At 51.6% G+C, this 25,309-nt stretch overlaps 1 protein-coding gene across 6 annotated transcripts in view; it reads right to left on the reverse strand.

Moving 5' to 3' along the window:
• The window catches only part of Atp11a (ATPase phospholipid transporting 11A), a 112,785-nt gene that overhangs the window by 17,164 nt on the left and 70,312 nt on the right, over positions 1-25,309 (reverse strand). For all 6 annotated transcript variants that reach the window (XM_076553728.1, XM_006981313.4, XM_076553727.1 and 3 more), the window contains exons 13-25: positions 21,678-21,851; positions 20,166-20,335; positions 18,366-18,437; positions 17,776-17,849; positions 14,804-14,907; positions 10,028-10,209; positions 8,219-8,470; positions 6,822-6,999; positions 5,269-5,371; positions 4,946-5,091; positions 3,801-3,860; positions 2,645-2,772; positions 564-699 (exon numbers count right to left, since the gene is read on the reverse strand). In XM_076553728.1, the coding sequence (XP_076409843.1) occupies positions 564-699; positions 2,645-2,772; positions 3,801-3,860; positions 4,946-5,091; positions 5,269-5,371; positions 6,822-6,999; positions 8,219-8,470; positions 10,028-10,209; positions 14,804-14,907; positions 17,776-17,849; positions 18,366-18,437; positions 20,166-20,335; positions 21,678-21,851 (1,779 nt within the window). The remainder of the gene's footprint in view (positions 1-563; positions 700-2,644; positions 2,773-3,800; positions 3,861-4,945; positions 5,092-5,268; positions 5,372-6,821; positions 7,000-8,218; positions 8,471-10,027; positions 10,210-14,803; positions 14,908-17,775; positions 17,850-18,365; positions 18,438-20,165; positions 20,336-21,677; positions 21,852-25,309) is intronic.

Consider the following 25,309-nt stretch of genomic DNA (forward strand, 5'->3'; position numbering starts at 1 on the left):
GCTCTTCTACCAACAAAGCACACGGAAGAAGTCACATGTGAAAATATTTTCAAGAAATATTTTATTTGTAATGCACTCCAGAAACACAGAGAGGACAAACCCAGGGTGTCTTACCATGCTTGTGTTGGTGGTCATTATCTGAGGTGGGAAGGGAAGCGAGTGGCAAAAAGAAAAAAGCGAGATACGAATAAAACAACCCCCAGCAAGTAGGCAAACATCACGCTGCTGTTCCCAGACAACTACAGAGCTGCTCACTGTAAGGGCCACGCTCACACACCGGGGAGCGATCCTCACAACTCAACTCCCACACCAAAGAACAGTGGCTGGATGGGACCACGGAGCCACGGGGATTAGCTCAGGGTGAGATGCACACACGGTGTGAACCTGCCAGGAAAACCTCAGGACCGACCTTCCCCTAGCGCTGGCCAAGGTGACACGGCCCTTCCTCTAAGCTGCTCCACAGATCCACCTAACCACAGGCCGGGCTGTTCTCACACAACTGCGCCACACAATCACTGCGCCTTCCTACCAAGCAGTGAAGCCACAAGGCGTTCAGTACTGACCTGTCCGTTGCTGGTCACGGTTGTGTTTTCAAACATGAAATAAGCACCGAAGAAAAATACCAAAGCGTCAAAGACGCCGAGAAACGTCCAGTAAATGAACACCCGCCAGCGGAGCAGCGCGTTCTTGGCGATGTCTCTGTTAGGAGAAGAGTGGGAAAACTGTGACCACCCCGCAGCGTCATCTCTGTCCACATGTCCCTAAAGAGCATCCACTGTGACTGACGACTATGGCCAGGCACACACGCTCTTCACACCAGGGTTCTCCGCAAGCTTCGAGTGTTTTCTCTCCCGTACTCCGCTGTCGTGTTGTTAAAGAAAGCCTGGTGCGCTCCTGTCTTCTGAATGGACTCCACACACAGCAGCACACGCGATCTGACCCGCTGATAGCAGACTGAGCACCTGGGCTTGCTACCAACCCACAGGAGTGTCTAGGCCTGTTCAGTGCGCTGGGGTTTGTAACATTCCTTCTGTGCATGTCTGAAATAACGCGCGCGCGCGCGCACACACACACACACACACACACACACACACACACACACTCTTCCTCAAGCTTCAAGGTCTCATAAATGGCTAACCATTGTAATAAAGCCCCAAAGCCTGTGACATGGGGTCCCGTGGAACTGGACAGGGAAGGTTGTCTGATGTTATGTGGCTTCTGAAACTACACAGGTGCAAAGACCTCACAGAAGTAAGCACACACGTGTGTACAAACGAATTAGACAAAGGACCCAGGGAAACCTGAATGAGGCAGGTGCAGGATGACAATGGAGCCAGTCCCCAGTGGCTGCTACACTGCAGTACCCAACTGATCATGACTGGGAGAAACCAGCCAAGAGCACGGAAATCTCCTTGTTTTGTCTTAGGATGGAAAGACTACAGAGAAACGTTGTATCTGTCAGAAACCCTGGGCAGTTCTGAAATAGTATAATCGCCTTAATACTAAGAAATGAATTCACTGGGGCCAGAGCAGATGAGGGTTCCACTCCTGGCTTTCTCATCTCTACCAAGCTGTGGGATGTGGGGGGATTCACATGTGCATTCAAGCCCAGTGTAGACCCCATCAGTGGGACACTGCCTGGCTGTGCAAATACCATCCCGTGGAAGCAAGTGAACCCCAGCTTTGAAACCATGCCCCCAGGAGCTGACTGGTGGATTCTGCACTGCCTCCTCTGTCCCCTGTGCTGCACACAAGAGTTGCTAGGGCTCACACCTGTGCAGGGCAGAGGACACACCTGTGCAGGGCAGAGGACACACCTGTGCAGGGCAGAGGACACACCTGTGCAGGGCAGGAGCTCACACCTGTACAGGGCAGAGGACACACCTGTGCAGGGCAGGGGCTCACACCTATGCAGGGCAGGGGCTCACACCTGTGCAGGGCAGAGGACACACCTGTGCAGGGCAGGGGCTCACACTTGTACAGGGCAGAGGACACACCTGTACAGGGCAGAGGACACACCTGTACAGGGCAGAGGACACACCTGTACAGGGCAGGACACACCTGTACAGGGCAGAGGACACACCTGCTCAGGGCAGGGGACACACCTGTACAGGGCAGAGGACACACCTGTACAGGGCAGAGGACACACCTGTACAGGGCAGAGGACACACCTGTACAGGGCAGGGGCTCACACCTGTACAGGGCAGAGGACACACCTGTGCAGGGCAGGGGCTCACACCTATGCAGGGCAGGGGCTCACACCTGTGCAGGGCAGGGACTCACACCTGTACAGGGCAGAGGACACACCTGTACAGGGCAGAGGACACACCTGTGCAGGGCAGAGGACACACCTGTGCAGGGCAGAGGACACACCTGTACAGGGCAGGGGCTCACACCTGTGCAGGGCAGGGGCTCACACCTGTACAGGGCAGAGGACACACCTGTACAGGGCAGAGGACACACCTGTGCAGGGCAGAGGACACACCTGTTCAGGGCAGAGGACACACCTGTGCAGGGCAGGGGCTCACACCTATGCAGGGCAGAGGACACACCTGTGCAGGGCAGGGGCTCACACTTGTGCAGGGCAGGGGGCTCACACCTGTGCAGGGCAGGGGCTCACACCTGTTCAGGGCAGAGGACACACCTGTACAGGGACGGGTCTCTCTTGAGCACTTCAATGCCCACGTGCTGCTCCATGAGGCTGTACAGGAGAATCGGGAGGGAAGTGAAGCTGATGTTGTAGAGAGTCAGATACGCAGTATCGTACAAAGTCTGCAAAAGGAGAAGCTAGCTGAGTGGGGCTCCGGGTGGCTTTAACAGACCGCCGTTAGGAGTTAGCACGTTACTGTGTGTGTGTGTGTGTGTGTGTGTGTGTGTGTGTGTGTACATGCCAGAGGTCGGCATCATGTGACCTGGAGCTCACTGATTCAGCTGGAGGGGTTAGCCAATGTGCCCCGGGGGTCCTCCTGCCTATTTCCTTACCACTGGCTTATGCCGCTATACCCAGCTTGGTACAGGTGCTGGGGATCTGAACTCAGGTCCTCAGGCTTTTACAACAAGAACTTTACCAACCGAGCCACTCCCCTAGGCCCTGAGTACGTTACTCTTCAACCTGTAAAGAAGCTTGGACATATAGGAAGTGCCCCTAAAACATGTAAATGCCACTATTCTACAGAGACAGACCACTGGGACAGACTTCAAACTCCATGACGTAAATTCATCAGGTTTAAAATTCAGGTCCAGGCAGAGCTTGGACCCCAAATTTTGCAGTTCTGTTCACTTTCACATTTTCTAGCTTCCATGAGCCTGGTCCTGGTGGCACCAGATATAAGTCATTGACCACTATCCATCTGAGCACATGGTGCAATGTGTGGGGACAGGAAAGTGTCTGCCCAGGCAGCAAGTACTGAGGCCCCTCCTCCCAGGCCACATCTGTCTTATCCTGCATACTTCAGTGCCTCAGATCCAAAATGACCCCCACACCCATGAAGGTTCCGGTGTGGGGGCAACCCCTCCAATGTCACCATACAGCCCAACCCAGATGCCCATCAGCGATGGCTTGTGTTTAGGAACATGTCAGCCTCATGACATTCAGTCTGGGGGTCGCCAACTCCTCAGCTCCATAGCCTGACCCTTCACCTTTGTTGACAGGCCCTGGGGCAGCAGGATGGATGCACCTGGGCCCCCAGATCTCCATGGGGGTCTGTCTGCATGTTCCTGAAGAGTGTTCCCTCACTACAGCCACCCGCTGGGAAGGAAGACAAGACTGATGAGCTTCCAACTCATGACATCAGACTAACCTGCTGTGAAAATCCGCAGAAGAACTGGTACAAAAACTGAGGGAAAATGAAGCAGACATTCTGAAAGGCAAGTCAGGCCATTAGTTCAAGGGCAGGCACTCTTCAGAGATGCACGGGCTTGCCTAGAGCTCACAAGCCATGGTCAACACACTAGGTCACATGAGGACTGTCCCAGCCTGGTGGGCTTTGGAAATGCTTCTCTTCCCTGTGTGGTAACTGAAATGGACACATCCATAGTGCGGCCCTGGTGATCACAGGCAGCGGAAGGTGACACTCTGGCTTAAGAGGGAAGGCGGCGGCACCAGAGGCCAGCAGCAAGGACCTGTCTGCGTGGAGGACTGCAGGGACCTGCGTGCGTGGAGAGGACTGCAGGGACCTGTGTGCGTGGAGAGGACTGCAGGGACCTGTGTGTGTGGAGAGGACTGCGGGGACCTGTCTGCGTGGAGAGGACTGCGGGGACCTGTGTGCGTGGAGAGGACTGCGGGGACCTGTCTGCGTGGAGAGGACTGCGGGGACCTGTCTGCGTGGAGAGGACTGAGGGGACCTGTGTGCGTGGAGAGGACTGCGGGGACCTGTGTGCGTGGAGAGGACTGAGGGGACCTGTGTGCGTGGAGAGGACTGCGGGGACCTGTGTGCGTGGAGAGGACTGCGGGGACCTGTGTGCGTGGAGAGGACTGAGGGGACCTGTCTGCGTGGAGAGGACTGCGGGGACCTGTGTGCGTGGAGAGGACTGCAGGGACCTGTGTGCGTGGAGAGGACTGCGGGGACCTGTGTGCATGGAGAGGACTGCGGGGACCTGTGTGCGTGGAGAGGACTGCGGGGACCTGTGTGCGTGGAGAGGACTGAGGGGACCTGTCTGCGTGGAGAGGACTGCGGGGACCTGTCTGCGTGGGGGACTGCAGGGACCTGTCTGCGTGGGGGACTGCAGGGACCTGTCTGCGTGGAGAACACTGCTCAAGCGCCGCACAACTCTCCCTTCTGGCTCTATGTTAAACTCTGGGAAGGTTCAAGAAGGGTCAGGAATCCTGTCACAGGAACAACCACCTCCCTGATGGTCACTTCTTTTTGCGGATAAATGACTCCAGAAACATTAAGTCGCCTGGTGAAGGTCTCACACCACTGAAACTGAGAGGAGAACTCCCTACCTTATAAAAGAAGTATTGCACAAGCTCAGATATCCTGATATAATAAAAATGCCCGTGAACAAGAAGCATCTTCTTCAAGTGCTTAAACTTGGGTATTGCGTAGTCGCTGTTCCTTGCAGCCTGGCGACCCTCCTTCCCGATGACGCCTAGAACGAAGGGTGAAGATGCCTGTCACCAGAGCCAGCTAAGCCCAGGGGACCCCTGCCCTGTGTCCCCCTGCAAAAGCACAAGTCACAGGTAGAGACCCAAGGTCCCTCTGCGTGCTATGACACAGCCTTTGTCTAGCTACAGTGCAAATCCCAACTGGAGCAGCAAGGGCTTACCTATGCCCACGTGCGCCTCCAGGATCATACTGACATCATTTGCACCATCACCGATCGCTAAGGTAATAGGGTGCTCTTTTGAAAATTTGATTAACTTAACAATCTGGAAAAGAAAAGAAAAAAACGTGGAGTTTATCTTCTCTGTTTGGATTTCGTTAGGGTTATTGACTGGGCAGAAGCAACGACATAGAGCTGGTGTAGGTCACAGGATATTATCTGCTTACAGCTCATTTACAGCTCTCACACTATTTCCTCCATACGGGATCACATCGCCTCGTAACAACTAAGGTGTGATCAATGACATGACTTCACCAAGGCAGGAGGACAAAATTAGAGTCATGTTCAGGTATTGGAAAAGCCCGGGACCAATGCCAGCACTGCAGTCTGCAAGAAGGTGCCATAATTCCATGCTACTTGATATCAAACAATTTTTAAAGAAGCTGTTTCTAATGCTATTTTAATTTTCAAACCTGTCATGTGTAAAAATCAAATATGTCAACTAATACAATAAGTACTCTTCAAGATTTCTTTCTCAATTTCCAAGTCCATTTTCTTATAGACCTCCCTGCATGCACTGTGCTTATGGACAAATGCACTTCCCCATGCACTGTGTTTATGGACAATGCACTCCCCCATGCACTGTGCTTAAGGACAATGCACTTGCCCATGCACTGTGCTTAAGAACAATGACTTCCCCATGCACTGTGTTTATGGACAATGCATTCCCCCATGCACTGTGCTTAAGGACAATACATTAGGGTATGAGACAGAAGAAGGGAAACTATAGATTGCTTTCTTGTTTCAAGACAAGGAATGGAAGTATACATGCATTTGTATAAATCAATTGAGAAGCCCAAAATAGCAGTGGAAACCTCAGGGAAACAGTTACAGAAAGTTTACATGGAGTCAAGCACAGAAGAGGGGAGCCATTGCCTGCCTTCTCTAAGAACTTCCCAGGCACATTCTGGTTGTCTCTAGTGACAGAGGCTAATTGGAGTATTGAATTCCAAAGAGCACCTTCCTGAACCTGGCTCTGTGCATATGCACTCAACCTTTATGGCTGGGTCACCTGAGAGGACCCGATTTCCTTATAAGCAGTTCAAGGAGGCATTCTGCACCTGAAGCATGCTACTGTGAAGCTGCATCTCATTCAGTTTATGGACACTGGAAAGACCCCAGGTTCATGTATGCATTCCACAGTACACTTGACGTACTTAAAAAGAGAATTTGGGCACGCTCCCACAAGAGCAAGGAGAGTGCAGGGGACTGTCTGGAGTCCAAAGGAGGAGAGTCAAGTCCTGACAGCCACTGGCACCCTGAAGGTGCTCGGTGAAGGCAAATTCCCTTTCCCACACCCTTGGGGTAGACTCCCAAGGCACTATAGCACCTCTCTAGGAGGGTCCATCCATGTCCGACCCTCAAGGAGAATCTAAGACTCCGGTTTGAAATTTCTATGCCTCCCTAATTGTTTAGCAATCAGAGCCAGTGAGACTTAAGCTAAGGCTTTCTCCACATGCCGACCCCCCATGGCCCACTACTGGGCAGTCCATGACCTGGGCCTTCTGCAAGGGTGCCATCCGGCAGCACAGCACTGCACTGCAGTTCCTGCAGATCTCCAGGAAGAGTTCTCTGTAGTTGCCTGAGGAGCTCCCGTCCTCTCGGGGCTTCATTATCAAGGACAGCGCAGCTCCATCGATGATCAGGCCATAGTCATGCATATCTGTCGAAAGGCTGTCAGAGCACACAGAAGGGAGGGAAGGTCACTCGTCACCACTCTAGTTTAGGACACCAGACACCGGGCATCTGCGTGGCACCAGTCCGTGGATCAGACACACACAGTCCTCCTTTCGTCCCTACGGTCGTCACAGAACGGGAGCCACCTCTTTGAGTAGACTGTGGAGTCACATTGTAATGAAAAGTCCTTGTGAGTTTGTGTGTCAGTCTCATACTGAGACTCCACAAGGCGGGCTTGGGAGGGCAGATCTTCATTTCTGGTCTCCATGCCGCCTCCCTCTACCTGTATGGCTAATTCATCCTGGGCTTTCTGCCCTGGTGGCGTCACTATGAGAACACGGTCAAAGTCCCCCTTGGCTGGGCTATAAAGATTCGCTTTTTTATCACTTTAAATCATGCGTGACCTGTGTGTAGGTATGGGCACACACCTGCCAACACCAGCGGAGTCCGACCTCCCAGGAGCCACCTGTGCTGGTGCTGGGAATCAAACGTGCACTCTCTGCAAGAGCAAGTCACGTCCTAACCACTGAGCTATCTCTCCAGGTCCCTTTGCTAGGCCCTAAAATGACAAAAACATCCACAGCCCCTAAATTCTGCTCCTTTTTTTTTTTTTTTTTTTTTTGCGCCTTTCCTGGATCTCACTCTGTAGACCAGGCTGGCCTCGAACTCACAGAGATCCGCCTGCCTCTGCCTCCCGAGTGCTGGGATTAAAGGCGTGCGCCACCACCGCCTGGCAACTTTGTGCTCTTCTTAAAACAGTCTAAAATCTGCACACGCCTAGAGGGCTGACTTGTTCTGCCAAATTCATATGATTGAGACGGTTCAGTAACGGCTCTGCTCTGCCTGAGTTTAACCCCCAGAATCTAAACGATGGAAGAAGGGAACTTATCCTCTGATCTCCAAATGTACGCCATGGCACACGCATGCTGACACCCACACAAATAGACCCATGAAACAATGACTCTGAATCAGAATCGAAGGAGACTGTCTTCAGATGACTGCCAACACTGGTACGGGAGGCCCTTGTGAAATGTTCTTGGAAAGACCCAACTTCAGCCACACTGATGTGTCACACGGCCTCCATTATTACTCACTACCGTCTGACTTCTCCGGCAGCATGCCGAGGCATCCACGATGGACCCGCAAGGCGAAACAGCAGATACAAATTTCACCAGTGAAAACATCTTTCTCTGTTCTCTACCCATCAGCTGCCTACCCCGAGAAGGAGTCCCTGGCCAGGCTCCCGCTGCAGCGCAGCACCGTCTTGCTCAGTTCGAAGAGAACATCGTGCAGGCTTTGCTCCTCCAGCCGTTTGGTGGTCAGCTCCAGCAGCTGCGTGCTCCTGCGGAAGAGCTTGCAGGCGTAGCAGGTGGCTGAGGCCGTCTCCATCTTGTCCCCGGTGAGCACCCAGACCTTGATGCCCGCCTTCTGCAGCGCCTCGATTGTGTCGGCGGCTTTCTCCTGGAGCCTGGGAAAGGAGAACCCAGATGGTGGGGGTCAGGATCCAAAGGCCACCAGATCAAGAACTTCAAAACACACGAAGCCATCAAAATATCCAGGCCTATAAAACAGCACATGCAAGTGGCTGTGGGTCTATGTAAAGGACCGGGCCTGCTCCCAGAGTGCACACCTTACGATGATGTAAGGCTGCAAGGCTCCTCCACACACACATACACGGAGAGCTATTTAAGGAGGCTGTTCTGTGCCGTGTCCTTTGGCTGAGCCTCACATCCGTCCACAATCCGGTTCCATTCCACTTAGGAGAAGAATCATTAAAACCAGAAACAAAACGGGAAAATGGGGTCTAGGAAAAAGGTAATATCTTTTCTTTTGTTACCATGGGTTCTAAGGCTGCTGCTACTTATCAAACTGGAGTCCAGGTTCTAAGTAACACATCAGACGCTGGTAATAATGCACTAGCATCACCCCAGAGCTAGCTAATGTTTACCCCTGGCTTAGCATGTGCCAGCCCTGTGTGAGATCCGGTATGACCTTTCACCTCCACATAACCCTGCGGAGTCAGACGAGTCCCCTGGGAGGATGCTCCTGGCCTGAAGTGTGGAGATGCCATCATCACAGCTGCACAGATGAGGAAAACCACTTCCAATCTCCTCATTTTTCTGAAACAGTAATAAGGGACCCAGGGCCTAGAGAGGTAAGTGTACCGATGTGCTGGCTCTGGGTTTTAAAGAAGTAACTTGGGATCAAACGTCACTTCAATGGGACATCATATCTGTAATCCCAGGAGGGTGCATGTTCTATGTCACCTGGGCTACACAGCGAAACGCTGTCTAGAAAAAAAAAATGGTTTTACTGTCCCTCATTCCTACGTGCTCCTGGTGCCCATGTCCCATGGCCTAACTCCAGCTGCCAGCTGCCCGCAAGGCCGTCATGCCAATCCACTCCGAAGCCCCTCCCTGGAGCAGCCCCCCTTTCTGCACCAGCACCCCAGGCCGCTGCAATGGTGCCTGGCCTTCTCTCCTAATTTTACCAGCTATATAGCCACAGGTGTTGACAACAGTCCACTCCACTATGTTAACTTTCTTCAACAAACAATGACAAATATATTGAAGACATTAAAATCTAGGCAGTCAAGCTGTGTTCAGAAGAGCCAGCAGCAATTAGGAAAATAACTACAAATTCCTTTCTAAGGAGTGAAAAGAAACTGGATCTTCCATGTGTACCGTGATTTAAGATGTTCCTTTCACTATCTGGAGGGAAAGTGGCCTTTCAGGCATCCTATTTGTGGTAACATACCACCCAGCTATGGTTTCCTGGGTTGTCACTTTACGTGAAGGAAAACAGGTGACCCATGTCCTCAGGAAGAACACACGGGCATTGGACATGAGTGCACTCTGTCCGCCCACTCTCACGGCTGCTCACGGCTGTGACTGTGGACGTGTGCTGTCTGTCCACGCACTCTCAGGGCTGCTCACGTCTGTGACTGTGGACGTGTGCTGTCTGTCCACGCACTCTCACGGCCCACTGGACTCTGTAACTGAACAGACACGTGTGGCAGCCTTACCGGTCCTCGACCGCGGTAGCACCGAGCAGAATCAGGTCCTTCTCGATCTGCTCATAGGCTTCTGCTAACTTCTTCTCCCGATCTTGAAGAGCCACCTTGGCAGCCTGCAGCACTTTGCAGACACCTTCATATTCCTCTGGCTCGAGCCGCTTGTAGGCAACACACAGGGTTCGCAAACCCTCCTGTGGAACAAGAGTCAGTGTTTAATGTGAATCCAGTGTTGCTCGCTGAATGTACGCATTCTCAGGCCTTCCTCACACCCATCTCTGAAGAGAACGCCCAGCCACCCTCAAGGGATTACTGAATTACATTAAACACGGACAATCATGTACATTACAGAACTGTAACAGATGATACCTGGACCAGGCCACTACACCAGAACACAGACTTTTTTTCTTCATGTAAACAAGAAGGGTTCAATTTAAGCTTTCCAGACATAATCTGTAATGTGGTGGTAATGGTGTTTCCAAACCTGGGGGTTTGTCAGGATTTGACGGAATGAATACCAAGGACCCCTGCAAGGTTATTCACCCATAGGCTGGGTACAGGGAAACTAAACCTTACGGATGAAGGGTTCTGATGTGTGGAGAGGGCGCAATGCAGCTATCAAGGCCACGTGGCCGGCCACTACGTATCACTCCCGCCACGACACACCAAACTGTCACTGGGTGATGGCTCTTGGAGTCTCCTGCTCTTTCCTCTTAGTCTGTGATACCCACAGACTCCTCAACAAGTGTTGCAAATTCCGGATTTTGGATTTCAAAGACATTTCCTGTTACCTGTTGTCAACACTTCTCACAGCTCTTCAGACCACCTAGCTTGTGTCAATCATAGACAAGGAAGTCTCCACAGACAACATCTAGAACTGCCCAGGACGGAGGGTGCTGGGCGTGGTGAACCAGGCTTTTAGAAATGAACAGGCCTTGGCTTGCAACGGCAGACAGGGGACTTTCTACTGTGGTGACGTGAGGTGGAGGTGCTTTTCCCCAAGCCTCTTGCTAAGCATGACGAAAGTCCTGTGTGAAACACTTCCAGGCTGAACAAAAGACAGTCACGCCTGGAGACCACTGTAGAGCCCCGCCCTCACAAACACACACAGTCATCCCGAGAGCACCCTAGCAAACTGAATCCAACGGCTCCCCAAGAACTGCTGCTGTGTGACTGAATGGGACTCCTCCCCGGAGGCCAGGCTGATCCAGCCTAGGAAATGGGCTACTGTAACACGTGATGATCTGAACGGACACCGCAGGAGCAACACAGAGCTGTGCGGCTCACAGTGGTCCCCGAGAACTGCTCCAGGGCCAGCAGGGGGCAGGGAATCTCTCACCCCTGCACTTCTGCGGGACATAGCTCAGCACCACAAATTCCATCGGAGCAGTTTGGTGAGGGGGGGGGGCACCGAACCAGAAGGAATGCCTTTCTGAAGACTGCACGTGCGGACGACCCGCGCCTACGCGCAGAAAGTCAGGAAGAAATCCCAGGGCTGCTACCCGAGCGCAGCCACAGCACGGCGGTGACAGTGGCACAGGCATGCCAGCCGCATCTCACGCACACCCAACACTCGCCTTGGGAAGGAAGTCAAGGAAACATCCCTACCCATAATTCTATCAGTAGGAAACCCCGTGTTTACTCCTGGAGGAAAAAGACTCACAGACTGCACACTACGAACACTGATGAACCCACAGACAATCCAACAGCAGAGATCGGCTGTTTCCACGGAGTGGAAGGTCTCATGTTGTCAAGGTGACAACATCACTCCAAGCCATTTGGAGTCTTGTGACTCCAAATGTGGCTCCCGATGGTGATCTCTGCAGGAACTCATAGGGAATGTCAAGGTACTTAGAAGAGCATGAGGATTTTAGATAAGAATAAAGTGGGGCGTGCATACACTCTGGTTTCAAGACTTATTAGCACACGACAGTAAAGAAAACTGTACTGAATTGGTGTGTGTGTGTGTATGTGTGTGTGTGTGTGTGTGTAGAGAGAGAGAGACAGAGACAGAGACAGAGCGAGACAGAGAGGGAGAGTAGGACAGAACTGAGGCCCAGAAACAAACCCTGAACATCTGGCTAGATGGTTTATCACGAAGAACAAGGTCACTCAACAGGGATAAAACCGTCCCTTCAACAATGATGCTCAAAAAATGACACCACTTAAAAAATAAGACAGTCTCCTTCACTATCACCACACATAAATTAGGTCAATGTCTTAAATTTAAAGGCTAAAAGTATAAATTACTTAGAAAAATACAGGGTAAAGTCTTCATAATCTTGTATTTGGCAGCAATATCTTAATTATGATACTCAAAACAGGCAATTGACGAAGAGATGGATGACTGGATTTGAAGGGAACCATGGTCCTCTCAGCATTACCTACCGCGGTTTTTACTCGTGGAAGGCTTTAATTGTTTAAAAATACTGTTATGAATGTGGGGCCCACAGGTTCCTCAGTTCACTCCTGAACAACTGCTGGGCTGGGGCGTGGGTTGGGGAACCAGGGAGAAGTGTGAATTACCTGGGCTGTAGGGTGGATCCAACTATTCCAGGATATATGTAAGGGATGCTATCCTGGTTGTTTTTTGTCAACCTGACACAACCTAGATCTATTGGGAAAAGGGAATCTTAATTGATAAAATGATGGGGCATTTTCTCAACTAGTGACTGATGTGTGAATTCTTGGCCAATTGTGGGTGATGCCAACCTTGGACAGGTGGCCCTGAGGTACATACGAAAGCAGCTGAGCAAGCCGATAAGTAACGTTCTTCCATGGTCCCTGCTTCAGTTCCTGCCTTCATGATGGACTGTGATCGGGACAATGTAAGCAGAAATGAACCCTTTCCTTCCCAGGTTGTTTTGGTCGAAGTGTTTTACCACAATGTCTTACTTAGGCTTTCTGTTGCTGCGATGAAACACCATGACCATAAAGCAAGCTGGTGTGGCCTGCTTACAGTGTCAGAGGTTCAGTCCATTATCATCACGACAGGGAGCATGGTGGTGTGCAGGCAGACATGGTGCTGGAGTAGCAGCCGAGAGTCCTACATCTTGTAGGCAACAGGAAATGGTCTGAAACACTGGGCGGTATCCTGAGCATAGGAAACCTCAAAGCCCACCCCTACAGTGACACACTTCCTCCAACAAGGCCATATCTACTCCGTCAAAGCTACACCTCCTAACAGTGCCACTCCCTATGATATTATGTGGGCCAATTACATTCAAACTACCACACACAACAGACATCCTAACTAAGACCCTGCAACAACCAATGGCCCTGAAGCAGCTGGAAGAGAACAATGGATGGACAGGCCCAGAGGCCAGGCACAAGCCATCAGGAAGCTACAGAGGACAGCACATTCTCAGCATCCCCAAAGGTACCAGGCAGAGCAATTGCAAATCCACCAAACAACCTGAAGCCACAGCTTGAAGGAAGACGCTGTTTCTGAGGAAATTGACCACTTCTCTGAACAAAATTCTGGAACTGCAGGAATGAGAAAGATCCAGCAGCCCATAAGGAAAAGTTTGCAGTTGTGACCTGCCTGCAGGATGGAGTCCACACCTACAGAGGGATCAACCAGCCGGCCACGGCGGACCAAGTAACGAGGCTGGTGGAGCGGGACACACGTCATTAAAAATGCATTACTGAAAAATTTCCAACCTTGGCAAAAGCCTGCAGACCACACTTCAGACAGACAGACTTCTCCCAAACAGAAAAAGTATGAGAATTACTGCACAGACTCACCACAACCAGAAACCATCCATGGAAAGCAGCAAAGAAAAAAGCTGAGTACAGATAGCAAACATAGCCATTGCGTGGAGTTCCCAAGAAAAGGGATGTCTAAACAAGGAGCCCAGTCCACATTGTGTTCAGTCTCAAACGTCCATCAAAAGGTGAACGAATGACTGGGCTGGGTCTCAGCACAGATGGGTTGCTCAGTGAGAAAAGGACACCACGCTGTAACAGACACGTGTGGCTGAATCTCAGAGCAGTTCCGTGTTCTCAGAGAAGCCCGGTAAGACAACTGACGGAGTCTACTCTAAGAACACTCCACAAGGGAAGAAGTCCTCCCCAGCGCTGGCAGAGAGTGGTGGCCGATGAGAGAGCTGCCGGGAGGGGAACACAGAGGCTCTGAGGACACTGTGGGGCAATGCTTTAGAAGTGTCCATCAAAACTCACCTATCTTTATCTTTAATATGAACATGTTAACATTTATTGACTATAGCTCGATAAGCCTTTACTGTAACCATAATTAATACACTACTTCCCATAAGGAAAATGAGTCTCAGGTGGGAGAGAACCCTCCAGAACAATGACTGTCCGTGTGCTCCCTATCACAAAGGGTGTCTCCAGTGACCCTTGGCAGAAGGGGCCAGGATCCCCGATGTGCCCACATGAAAGTTAACACCAGGGCTTCAGGAAGTTTGTCCTCGTCAGTTCCGTGCGCCAGCACACGCCTTCTGCAGCACCAGATGGGGACTTGGTCTGAAGGAATGTGACGGCGCTGTATCCAGAATGTTTATCTAGACAGCCTTTACAGACTGCAGCAGAAAGCCGTCTAATTTCAGGCATGGGGTCCCTCTGACTCCTCAGTCCTGGGAGGAAGAGCTCAGAGCATGTGAGCTGTCTCTGCAGGAGAACAGTTACCGCACAAGTGAAAAAATGACCTCTCGTTATCGGTCGGCAGCAGACAGGAAAGCGAAGTGGCCTCTAATATCAGAAAGCACTGTGGCTGAACCAAGAGTCTGCAGGAGGGAGAGGGGACAGAAAGGGCCGGCATCTTACCACTGCATTGCGCTCGACTCTGGACCGGACCTGGTCAACTTTGCCTTCTATCACTCGGGGAAATATTGAAGAATCTGCTCCTTTGCAAAACAGAAAGATTTCTCCTAGAAGATGAGGGGGAAACAATATTGAATTTAATTACTACATGGAGAGATAAATTTACTTTTCAGTCTGTTATTAATGAAAGCAAGTGACACCAGTAGGGAGACCACTTAAAAGTACATCTTAAAGGACCAGTGAACACATTAAGATCTGAAAGAAGTGCAATCCACGAACTATGCCAGAGCCCCATTTTATCCTATAACCTGGCTATGGTGGTATTTTATTTGTACTGAAATGTGATTTTCATTGTATGTTAATAAATAAAGTTGCCCGGGGGTCAGAGCTATTAGAGCCATAGCAAGAGCGTGGTGGTGGTGGGGCACGCCTTTAATCCCAGCACCAACGAGAAGGCAGAACAGAAAGACTATTTAAAGACAGACACACAGGAAGTAGCTCTCTTTTGGGAAGCTAGGAGCACTGCAGGAGGTTAGATTTTAGCTCTGAGCTCTGACCTCTCGGCTTTCTCCTTTACATTGGTTCTGTGTTTCTTATTTTAATAAGACGGTTGGTTACATCTACACCTGGCGCTCTAAAGAGTTCTGAGCCATGAACAATGAGGGCCCTGGGTGCTCACACTCCTTTGAGGAGTAAATCCTCCTTGGGACTGGGGTTGGGGAGGCAGGGTGAGCAGAACAGAACAGAACAAAGGGTGTGCTGCAGATCCAAAAGGAGTGTTCGAATTTCATGAAATACCAGAAGGCGAGTGTGTCAATTCCTCCCAAAAGTGGGTCCTCCATGGACAGGCCATCCTTTGTGTCACAAAGCCTCATGGGAAACTCTCTCCCACATCTCTAGTTTGTCCTCAGAACTCTGAGTACCTTTGTGCCAACTACACACGCTCCTTTTCTCAGCATGAAAGAATCTTCTCCTTCCAGGTAAGAGACACTAACAGACGGCAAAGAAGTAGCCACGGTTTAGAGAACCCAGCTCTGATGCAACTCAGCCCAGCAGCTCTGTAGTCAACCTCAGCCAGACCCTCAACTGCCCTCCTCTGTGAAGCACGCTGTCTGCGGCCCTCACAGCACCCTGCTCAGCAGCAATGCAATCTCAGGCCTGCGGTGCTATGCCAACAGAGCATTTGGGTGTAGTTATAGAAACATCAAAGAGAGCCTGGTGTGGTGGCACACGCCTTTCATCCCAGCAGGCAGAGACAGGCGGGTCCCTAAGTTTGAGGCCAGTCTTGTCTACAGAGTGAGTTCCAAGACAGCCTGGAATATACAGAGAAACCCTGTCTCAAAAAAATCAACAACAACAACAACAATAACAATTAAAAAGAGAGAGAGAGAGAGAGACATTGACTTCCCAGTGGCAGCAGGGCTACAGAAGGGAAGTGACGTGGATTATGTTCCCAGGAAGGTGGGACACACAGATTCCTGTAGGACAGGCGAGTATGAGGAGAGTAAATCCAGAGGGCTCAGAGGCCGGTGGTGACCGGTTACTCAACTGTCCAGGGTGGGAGGAATGGGGGGTACACTTCCAGTCTGAGGGTGGGATCAAATCCCAGGGCCGAGCTATTTGGGGCACCCACTTGACCTATTTCCAAACTGTAGGAACTATTAATGTGGGGTGCATAAATTGGGAAAACATTGGTAAAAGAGACGTGACTGTTGTTCAGTCAGTGTCCCCTGAAAGATGCAGAAGAGTGATGGGACTTCCCAGGAGGGACAGGCCACACCAGGCAGGGGGAGTACTAGGCAGCTCCCAGTGTGGATGCTGTGGATTCTTGGGGGCATCCAGGAAGGCATTCCAGGGCCTCAGTGAGGGACCTGTAGAGGGGCTGCCACTTCACACCATGATCCAGGAAGGAGAAACACAGCTGGACAAGCAGCCTCCGGGTGGCGAGGAGATGAGAACGCGACCTGGGGATGCGCCCACAGAAAGTGCTGGTCAACGGCCAGGAGACCAGTAACCAACAGAACCTCAACACCAGAGCTATGTGGCTGTAAGCAGAGTCCTGTGAGTGCTGGGGGGCATCCGGCCCAATGTGAGGGCAGGGAGAGAATGAGGCGCATATCTCCCTTTGTGGGGATTCCTCTGGAGAGGGTGACAAGGGACTAACTCATAAGGCCTTCTAGACGAGATGCTGACAGAGAAGGACAGCCGCAGAGCTACATGGGGGGGGGGGGGAGGCGAGCGCCAACCCACATGGAGATCACACGGCGGGGCAAACAGAACCACCTGGTCAAGGGGTCCCACTGCACCCACTCCCTCACCATCCCACACTTTAGCCACAAACCAGAAAGTGCCACTCCCAAATAAAGAGCCATCGTCATAGCAACCAGCCAGCCTGGAAATCCACTGCAATGAGTATTCTGAATTCTAGTACAGAAATATCTACACACTCCCATGTCCTTAAATACGGTGCTTTAGATGTGTGTGGAGCACAGCAGTAGGACATTCACAGAGGAGATGAGTGTCTGCAGGAGGCTTGGATAGTACTCACTTCTTTCCAAAGCTGTTACTGTAGACGAGTTTACCTGTGCCTTTACAAATGCAGTAAATGGAGAGGGGGGAGACAGCTCAGGTGGTAAAGAATCTGCCTTGCGAGAATGATGGCCTGGGTTCAATCCCCAGAGCCCATGTGAAAAAAGCGAGGCACAGAAGCACGCATTGGGAGTGTCAGTGCTGGGGAGGCAGGACAGGGGACTTCTAGCCAGGCAGTCTGTCCTACTCAGTGAGATCCAGGCCAGTGAGAGACCCTAAGATCAAACAGAGGAGGGGACACTACCTGAAGTGTGACACCTAGGGCCTACACACTCTCGAATGTACACACACGAATGTGGAATAGTTCTTATGTCCCAAACCCTTAAAGATCCGAAAGAATTATCCATCAGAAGAAAACCACCATGTAACATCAGGAGAAACCTTACCTGTAGTAGATTTTACAATCACACTCATTCTTCTCCGCACAGAGTCAAAACTCAGAACTTCTAGCAATTCAAATCTGAAACAGAAAGGGGGCACCTATTATATTCTCTGCTGCCAAGTGGGTGCTGAGTCTGAGTGATTGCCAAAGGATTGCCACAGCAGGAAGTGGGCATCTCACCTCTCCCTGTGCCCTGTCCACACTGTGTGGATGCCCCCTTGGATGTCCTGGGCCTCACAGGATGCCCAGCTCCAGCCTTGTGTGGGGATCAGTATTTAAGAGTGGGGACGGGTCAGTCCAGGCTCTGACTCCTCCCAAAAGAGTCATAATGTCTATGTCTCAGTTGGAATATCGGAAGAGCCTGCAACTCTCACGCCAAGTCTGAAAACCTCTCCCGGAGGCCTGCCGGGGCTCCGGGGCTGGAGCTGCCTTGAGTTCAGGGCCCGGCTCGGACAGGACCTCTGCAGGCCTGCAGGGTGTCTGCAGGGTGTCTGCAGGGTGCAGCCCTGCCTCTCACACAGTCCTGGGCATCTCACTGCAACAAGTGGACGCAGTCCTTTCCCAGTGACACAACTGCATGCAGGAGCTCCTCACCTCTCGATGTCATTCTCCCTGTTCAGGATTTCCATGTAATTGTCCTTCAGTCTCAGGTACGTGAAACCAAGCCTGCGGAGGGAGAGGCCAGAGCAGAGCTGAGTCTGGGGTCCAGACAGGCCTCTTCCGGGGAGCCCTCGCTTTACAGAGGCAGCCTTCCTTGAGAGGAAGCACTTTCAGTAAGCTAGGGAGTTGGGTGCAGTATAAAGCCAGGGCACAGGGATTCGGACTTATGGACCACCTTAGAAATGACCCAAGAGTTTGCATGCCTACAGTGAGGAGGTGCACTCTGTGGATGGGGGGGGGGGCTTGTGGAAAGCCAGCACCAGGTGTCTGGGCTGCACGTCTTGCTTCCAACCACGTTTCACTAACTGATTAGTGGGCTTCAGGAGAAAGAAAAGCTTCAGAGGCTATCTGCCACAGGATGAGCAGTCACCAAAGTCCCTGGGCTGGAAACTGAACCCTAGTGCAAGTGTCAAGAGTAGCTGGCCAGGGAGACTTGGCCCCTCATGAAATGAATACTTAGGCCACTGCAGGAGAGGGCTCCTCAGACACAGAATAATTGTGTTCTCTGTCTTCTCTGCATACTGCCACCATTCTGGGCACAGCGAGAAACCCTCTGAGATGCTGCTGCCTTGACCCTGGGCCTCCCAGCCCCAAACTGTGAGAAACACACTCTAGGTTTGTTTTGTTTCTGATATAAATTATGCAGCCCCCGGTCAACCTAGTTATCAGACAGGACGCAGGCCCACGGTGGCTGTCTGCAATGTTATTACCCCACCGCCCTCTGCTGCAGAGACAAACACCTCCAGCCACGGGGCAGCTTCCGGACAGTGCAGAGGGTCTGGCTGAGCAGCTTACCAAAAGCTGGGACAGAACACACCGCCCATCCAGCACCAGCTGGATGTCACAGCAGGCAGGTGCTGGGCATATGGGTGATATCAGCCACCTGCTCCAGGGGGAGCTGGCTCAGCTGAGACAAAGACCCCTGGGAAGAGAAGAGCTACAGGGATGGTTGAACAGCCTGACCTGACTTTCCTATATCTACAGCAGCCATGGCTTCACCCCATAAACCAATGGTTCTCAACCTTCCTAATACAGTTCTTCATGTTGTAGTGACCCGCCCCCCAACCATAAAATGATCTCATTGCTACTTCGTAACTATAATTTTGCCACTGTGATGAATCATAATGTAAATATCTGGGATGCAGGATGTCTGATATGTGACCCCCAAAGGGGTTACAACCCACAGGTTGAGAACCACGGCTATAAATGCTCCTACACATAGCCTCAAGAGTTTTTTGTTTTGTTTTGTTTTGTGTGTATGTATGTATTGGAGCGGTTTTCTGGATGTCTGTGTAACATGCCACATCTCCCACAGCAGAAAGAACTCCAGGAAGACCCCTGGTCGGTGTAAACATCCCAGATGGAAAGAACCAACACAAAGAAAGCAGTGATGAGCAGAGCCTGGCATCCAGCTGCTAACTCTCTGGATCAGTTGACTAACTCTCTGGGTCAGGTGACTAGCTCTCCAGGTCAGGTGACTAGCTCTCTGGGTCAGGTGACAGAGAGAGCTGCAGAGTTGGCCTTGGTGTCTTAGGATCCAAGGGAAGACCTGGGGACAGGGCTCTGTCTAGACAGCTTTAAGCACTGAAAACACAGCAACAAGGGCTTGTGTTGCTGGCCAGGAAAGCCACCTCCACAGAGTGCAAGGGACATGAGGTCACAGAGGTCAGAGTACAGTTTTTCTGGGTCGTAGACCCTTCACCCCAACACTCTCTGAGCCCGGGTCTGACTCACCTCTGCACACCTTCAACCAGAGCGACCTCATCAGGCGAGGATGAGATGTACACACAGGACTTGGAGTCGGGAGATTTCCGCGGACCGTCTACGTCATCCCCATGATCGTCATCCTTCACCTGGACGGTGTGGCACAGGCAGATAGCCCTGAAAAACAGCTCCTCCCGTTCCTGTGGAGACAGTCAGGGCAACTCTAACACCTCTGCCTGCTGTGGGAAGAACGTGAGAGAGACTGGACAGGTCTGCAAAGCAGAGGCTAAGACCTCCCGGGGGTGAGCTGTCATTAGCCTGTCTCCGTGGTTACAAAGAGAAGCACGTGTGTGACTCCTTCATGCTCCAGAGTTGCCATGGCAACTTGTGTAAGTATTAATAGGCAGTGAAGACCAAAAGAAGGGGTTTTGCTCATCGCGACACTTCTAGGAACCAGGAGGGCGTGGATATAAGCACTCTCAGGAATGGCATGTCATGGTGGGAAAATGTCACCTACGTAGTTGGCACACTCGTTCCTGGCCACAGTGGCAGTCTGCCTGGCAAAGGACACCGCCCTCGGCATGACTTAACCTCCAGCAGTGTGCCTGCAGCCTGCGGCTCAATCACAACACAGCCCTGGACGCAGAAGCTAGGAGCCCCACGCTGAGCTGAAGAGCTGTGCATGAGGTCACGGCAGGCGGACCCAGGTCTGAGCTCGGCTTCCGCAGTGCTGGCTACACCCTGCAGTCAGAGTTCAAAGGTCCCTGAGGTCCTCAGCAGCTGGACAGCGGTGACCCATGACAGGCTTCCCTGACAGTCAATGGGCTGTGGGATTTGGGGTGCGTTCAGGTCTCGGGACGGCCACCGGATCTACCCCTTCCTTTCTGTGAGAATAGGACGCCAATCGGAGCTCACTTTGTAGGAGCCAGCGTTCTGGATGTGAGCTGCTCATCTATCATCAAGAGGTCACTTCTGGCTCTCAGTGGAGCCCTCAGGTTCTGCAGTCATGATTTATCCCTTAGTCACCATACAACTGGTGCTGGAATTTGAACACTTAAGACCCGAGGCTACGGCACTCTGGTGTGTGCGTGTGAGCCCAAGTGTAGCATATGTATACATATCTCTATGTGCGTGTAAATACATATGTGTATGTGCCTAGGTGTCTGTATGCACATGCAGCTTTGTACACACGCAAACTGTGTATAGTCACACTATACTCAGCATACTACCGGTCCCATTTGTCCCGGTCTGTTTGGTCAATTCTATCAGAGGAATCACTGTCAGGTCCTCCTGTCCCACGGTAGATTCTAACCATGGCCTCACTGAAGTCCTACAAAGGATTCCTGACTTGGCTGTATTGCTCAGATGAAGGGGGCAGCTTCTGTGAGTGAGAGCATCCCACCTCCTCACATCCTTGACCGTGTGGCACCTCCTCACATCCTTGACCATGTGGCACCTCCTCACATCCTTGACCGTGTGGCACCTCCTCACATCCTTGACCATGTGGCACAGCACACCCTCCCCCGAGGAGCTGAAACCTACCCTTCCGCTGACACCCGGGGAGGAGTCGATCATATCGATGCCGGAAGAGTCGGGAAGGACCTGCCCGTTGCAGATGACATGGGGGACGTAGACCTGGCCTTCGATGCAGCACTCCTTGAAGGCCATGTTGTTCTCTGTGAGGGTGCCCGTCTTGTCTGTGAAGATGTACTCCACCTGAGGGTACCCCACACTCAGGTCAAGCCATATTTAGGCAGGTGACAATTCTTAGCCCACGCCTGTTACAATCCTAGTGGGACAGGATTCTGAGAGTCTGTCCAGACAGCTCCAGTGTCACGCGAGGGTGCCCATGGCACCCTCCTTTACCCACACAGGCGCAATTTCGGGGGAGGAGGCCCTACCCTCCTCACCCTGGTGACAAATAGGAAGCAGAATACAATGTGGCCTTGCAGAACTGGGCCTCCAGGGAACCAGGGCTCCACGTGTCTGTGAAGAGCAGGATGAGGGAAGCCCTGCCTCTCCTTAATCAGGACAGCACGGATGAGAGGAGGAAGAACCTTCTCTACGAGCCCGAGAGGTCGAGGCTCCAGGCTGAGGAGAGGGTTAGAAGACAGAATGCACACAAGGAGAAGGGCAAAGACACTCCAGGAAGAAAGCACAGAGTGCCGAGGATGCCTCCCTCCAGCCTTCAACTGTGACCGAAAGTGGACCACAGGCTACACACCCATCACGGACAGCTGAGCCTCCAGGCCCTTGCACAGCTCTGGAGTAGGTGGAATCAAGCACACTGGGGGTCGGGGTGGGGTGCAGAGGGAGAGTCAGACCATGCACCCCACAAGGGTCTAGCCCAGGAACATGTTTCACAAACCCCAGGAGATGTGCCCTTCACCTGTGCTTGTCCGTAACAAACCAACCACACGCACAGAGCAATGCTGTTTAAACACCAGCCAAAGCCCGTGGGGCCTCTTCCAGGGTCACCCATCCAGGGAAGGTGTGCTGGCTACATCCCTAAGGACCCAGCAGGTGGCCAATTTCTGTGACTATGATAACAATTTAAAAAATTACAATGGACATTTATTAGTTCTTAGTGTATGCCAGGCACTGGACATTACCTTGGTTGATCTTCCTATCAACTATGCTATGCAGTTTTATGAACAAAGGTTTAAAATTTTTAAGATAAAAAAAAGTTGCCAGGTGGCGGTGGCGCGCTGGGGATGGCACACACCTTTAATCCCAGCACTCAGGAGGCAGAGGCAGGCGGATCTCTGTGAATAACTACAGAGCTAGTTCTAGGACAGCCAGCGCTGTTATACAGAGAAACCCTCTCTTGAAAAACAAAAACAACAAAACAAAATTATGTGTATGTATGGGTGTCTGTGTAAGGGTGTGCACACATGAGATCAGGTGCCTGTGGAAGCCAGAAGAGTATGTTGGATCTCTGGGAGCTGGAATTACAAGTGGCTGTACGCTGCCCTTCATGGGTACTGGTAACCAAACTCTGGGCTCCTCCAAGAGCAGTAAGGGCTCTTAACTGCCGAGCCATTTCTCCAGCCAAAATTCCTGATGCTAATCCAACTATTTCTGTTGGCTGGAGACGCCAAGGAAACATGGTTATCACTATTTTAGACAGGTCTGTGAGTCTTTCACCCAGGAGTCTGACATTAATGTTGGACTCCGATTTTATGTGTTTGCGCTCACACCCTTCAACTTTACTGAATTTACTAGTTCTAATAGTTTCTTGTTGGTCTTCAGGGTTTTATACAGTTGTCTGCAAACAGGGACAATTTAACTTTCTTCTTCTCTCCTGCAGCCCCTTACTGAGTAGGTGGGGAAGAGCAGGAGTCCTCTGCTGCTCCTGGTCTACCTGTCAAACTTAGAGGACGTTTGACATTCCTCCACGGAGTGTGACGCTGGCTATGGGCTGCTACACATGGTCTGTGTTGTGTTAGGATATGCCTTCATTCCCTCACTTGCCATGAAACTGTCTACATCCTCTGTGTCTGTGGATAGTTGTCTGGCTTGTACGTTCCTGCAACGTGGTGTGACACTGTCTACCTAACGATCTGTGTGTGCTGGCCCACCCTGGCATGCCAGGGATGAGCCCCACTGGATCGTGGCAAGTGCTCACTCTGGAGCTGCTGCTAGTTTGTGCCTGTGCCCTCAAGGACGCTGGTGATCAAAGGCATGAGCCCCGCTAGGCAGTCACAGGCAGGGACTGCAGTCAGAGGCGATGCGTCTTTCATGACAGCAGTGGTTCCACACCTGACTCCTATGACAGCTGGGAAAGCTTTCCAGCCTCGGTTCCTCCTGCACATGACATGGATGTGAGAGCTGACATCACAGGGATAGGAGGGTCACAGGAAAATGCACGAAGCCCCAGACACAGACACTGGCTGGAGGGTAGTTCCTGTCTCACAGGCACAACTGCCATGTTGCTCCACTGTGTAGACTGAGAGGCATTGCTCACCGACATTCATGGGGCACTGCTTTGTGGAGTCACCAATTGGTCTTATCCTCAGTGGCCCAGTTCATTGAATACAGGCTGTAGCCTGCCTTGCTTAGGACAGGACAGAGTTGAGTTCTGTGAGGGACTCTAGGTTGGGAGAGCCATCTTGTCCCAGGGCATCCCCTGACATTCCCTTAACCGATTTCTGAAGGCCAGACCACATGCGTTACCCAGGAGGTGGGGCCTGAAATACCCTGGAGGAACGCATCAGAAAGACGTCCTCTTAGGTAACAAATGTATTATTCCCCAAGGTAGGTGGGGTCATGCGCCTGTCAGTCTACAGACCGTTTACATGGTATTGCTATGAAACCACAGGGCAGGCTGTAGTTTCCGATTCAAATGAATTATTCATTTAATGAATTGCCATTTGCCAAATGGCCCTTCCAGTGACATAAGGCTGGGAAAGGTCAGAGGCTCCCCTTGGGGCTGGGTGAGATGGAAGGAGCCTTTCGGGGTATCCTTTTCCATGTAGCAACACTGAGGTCTGCAGTCAGCAGATGTGGGTGCATGTCTCCTACTCTGTGGGACCCTGGTGGTCTCATACAGAACACAGGGCAACAGCCGTGGTGTGCACCAGCCCTGTCCTCACAAGGCGAAGCCCCTGATGGCTATCACAGATGCTGTGACTGCTGCCTCACATCTGTTATCCCACTCTGCAACACTGGAAAGGCAGAACTCTGATACTCATTCAGAGTACAGACCATGACACTCGAATCCTGAGCTACAGGAACTCTGGTTCTGCAAACCATGCATTCATTAACTCTGCAACACACTGCCCCAGAAAGCTGCCCTAAGTCTCAGTTTGCTCGCCTAGCTTGCTCTGAGGTTAAATGTCACACAGAAATAAAAAAAGCGATGCCTGACAGAAAGTGCTAGGACCGTGGCCTCCCACCGCGCTCAATGCTCTTTCAACTACAAGGCCCAGAATAAATAAGAAAGCAAGCCCAGGGTTTGAGCTCACTCCAATCAGCTAACGCAATCAACTTTTCACGTTATAAAGTTAAAAGAACCATACTGACTGTATTATATAAGTCAAGTTAAAAAAGACGCACCCAGGAGACTCAAAAAGACTGTGAGTGTCTTTCCGCTGCTGCCCTCACTTCTGACTTTCCCCCACTGCAGCATAGCTACACGCCGAGTGCATGACCTGGACGAGTTACCGCTAATC

The sequence above is a fragment of the Peromyscus maniculatus genome, chromosome 17 (assembly GCF_049852395.1).
Source record: "Peromyscus maniculatus bairdii isolate BWxNUB_F1_BW_parent chromosome 17, HU_Pman_BW_mat_3.1, whole genome shotgun sequence".
NCBI lineage: Eukaryota > Metazoa > Chordata > Mammalia > Rodentia > Cricetidae > Peromyscus > Peromyscus maniculatus.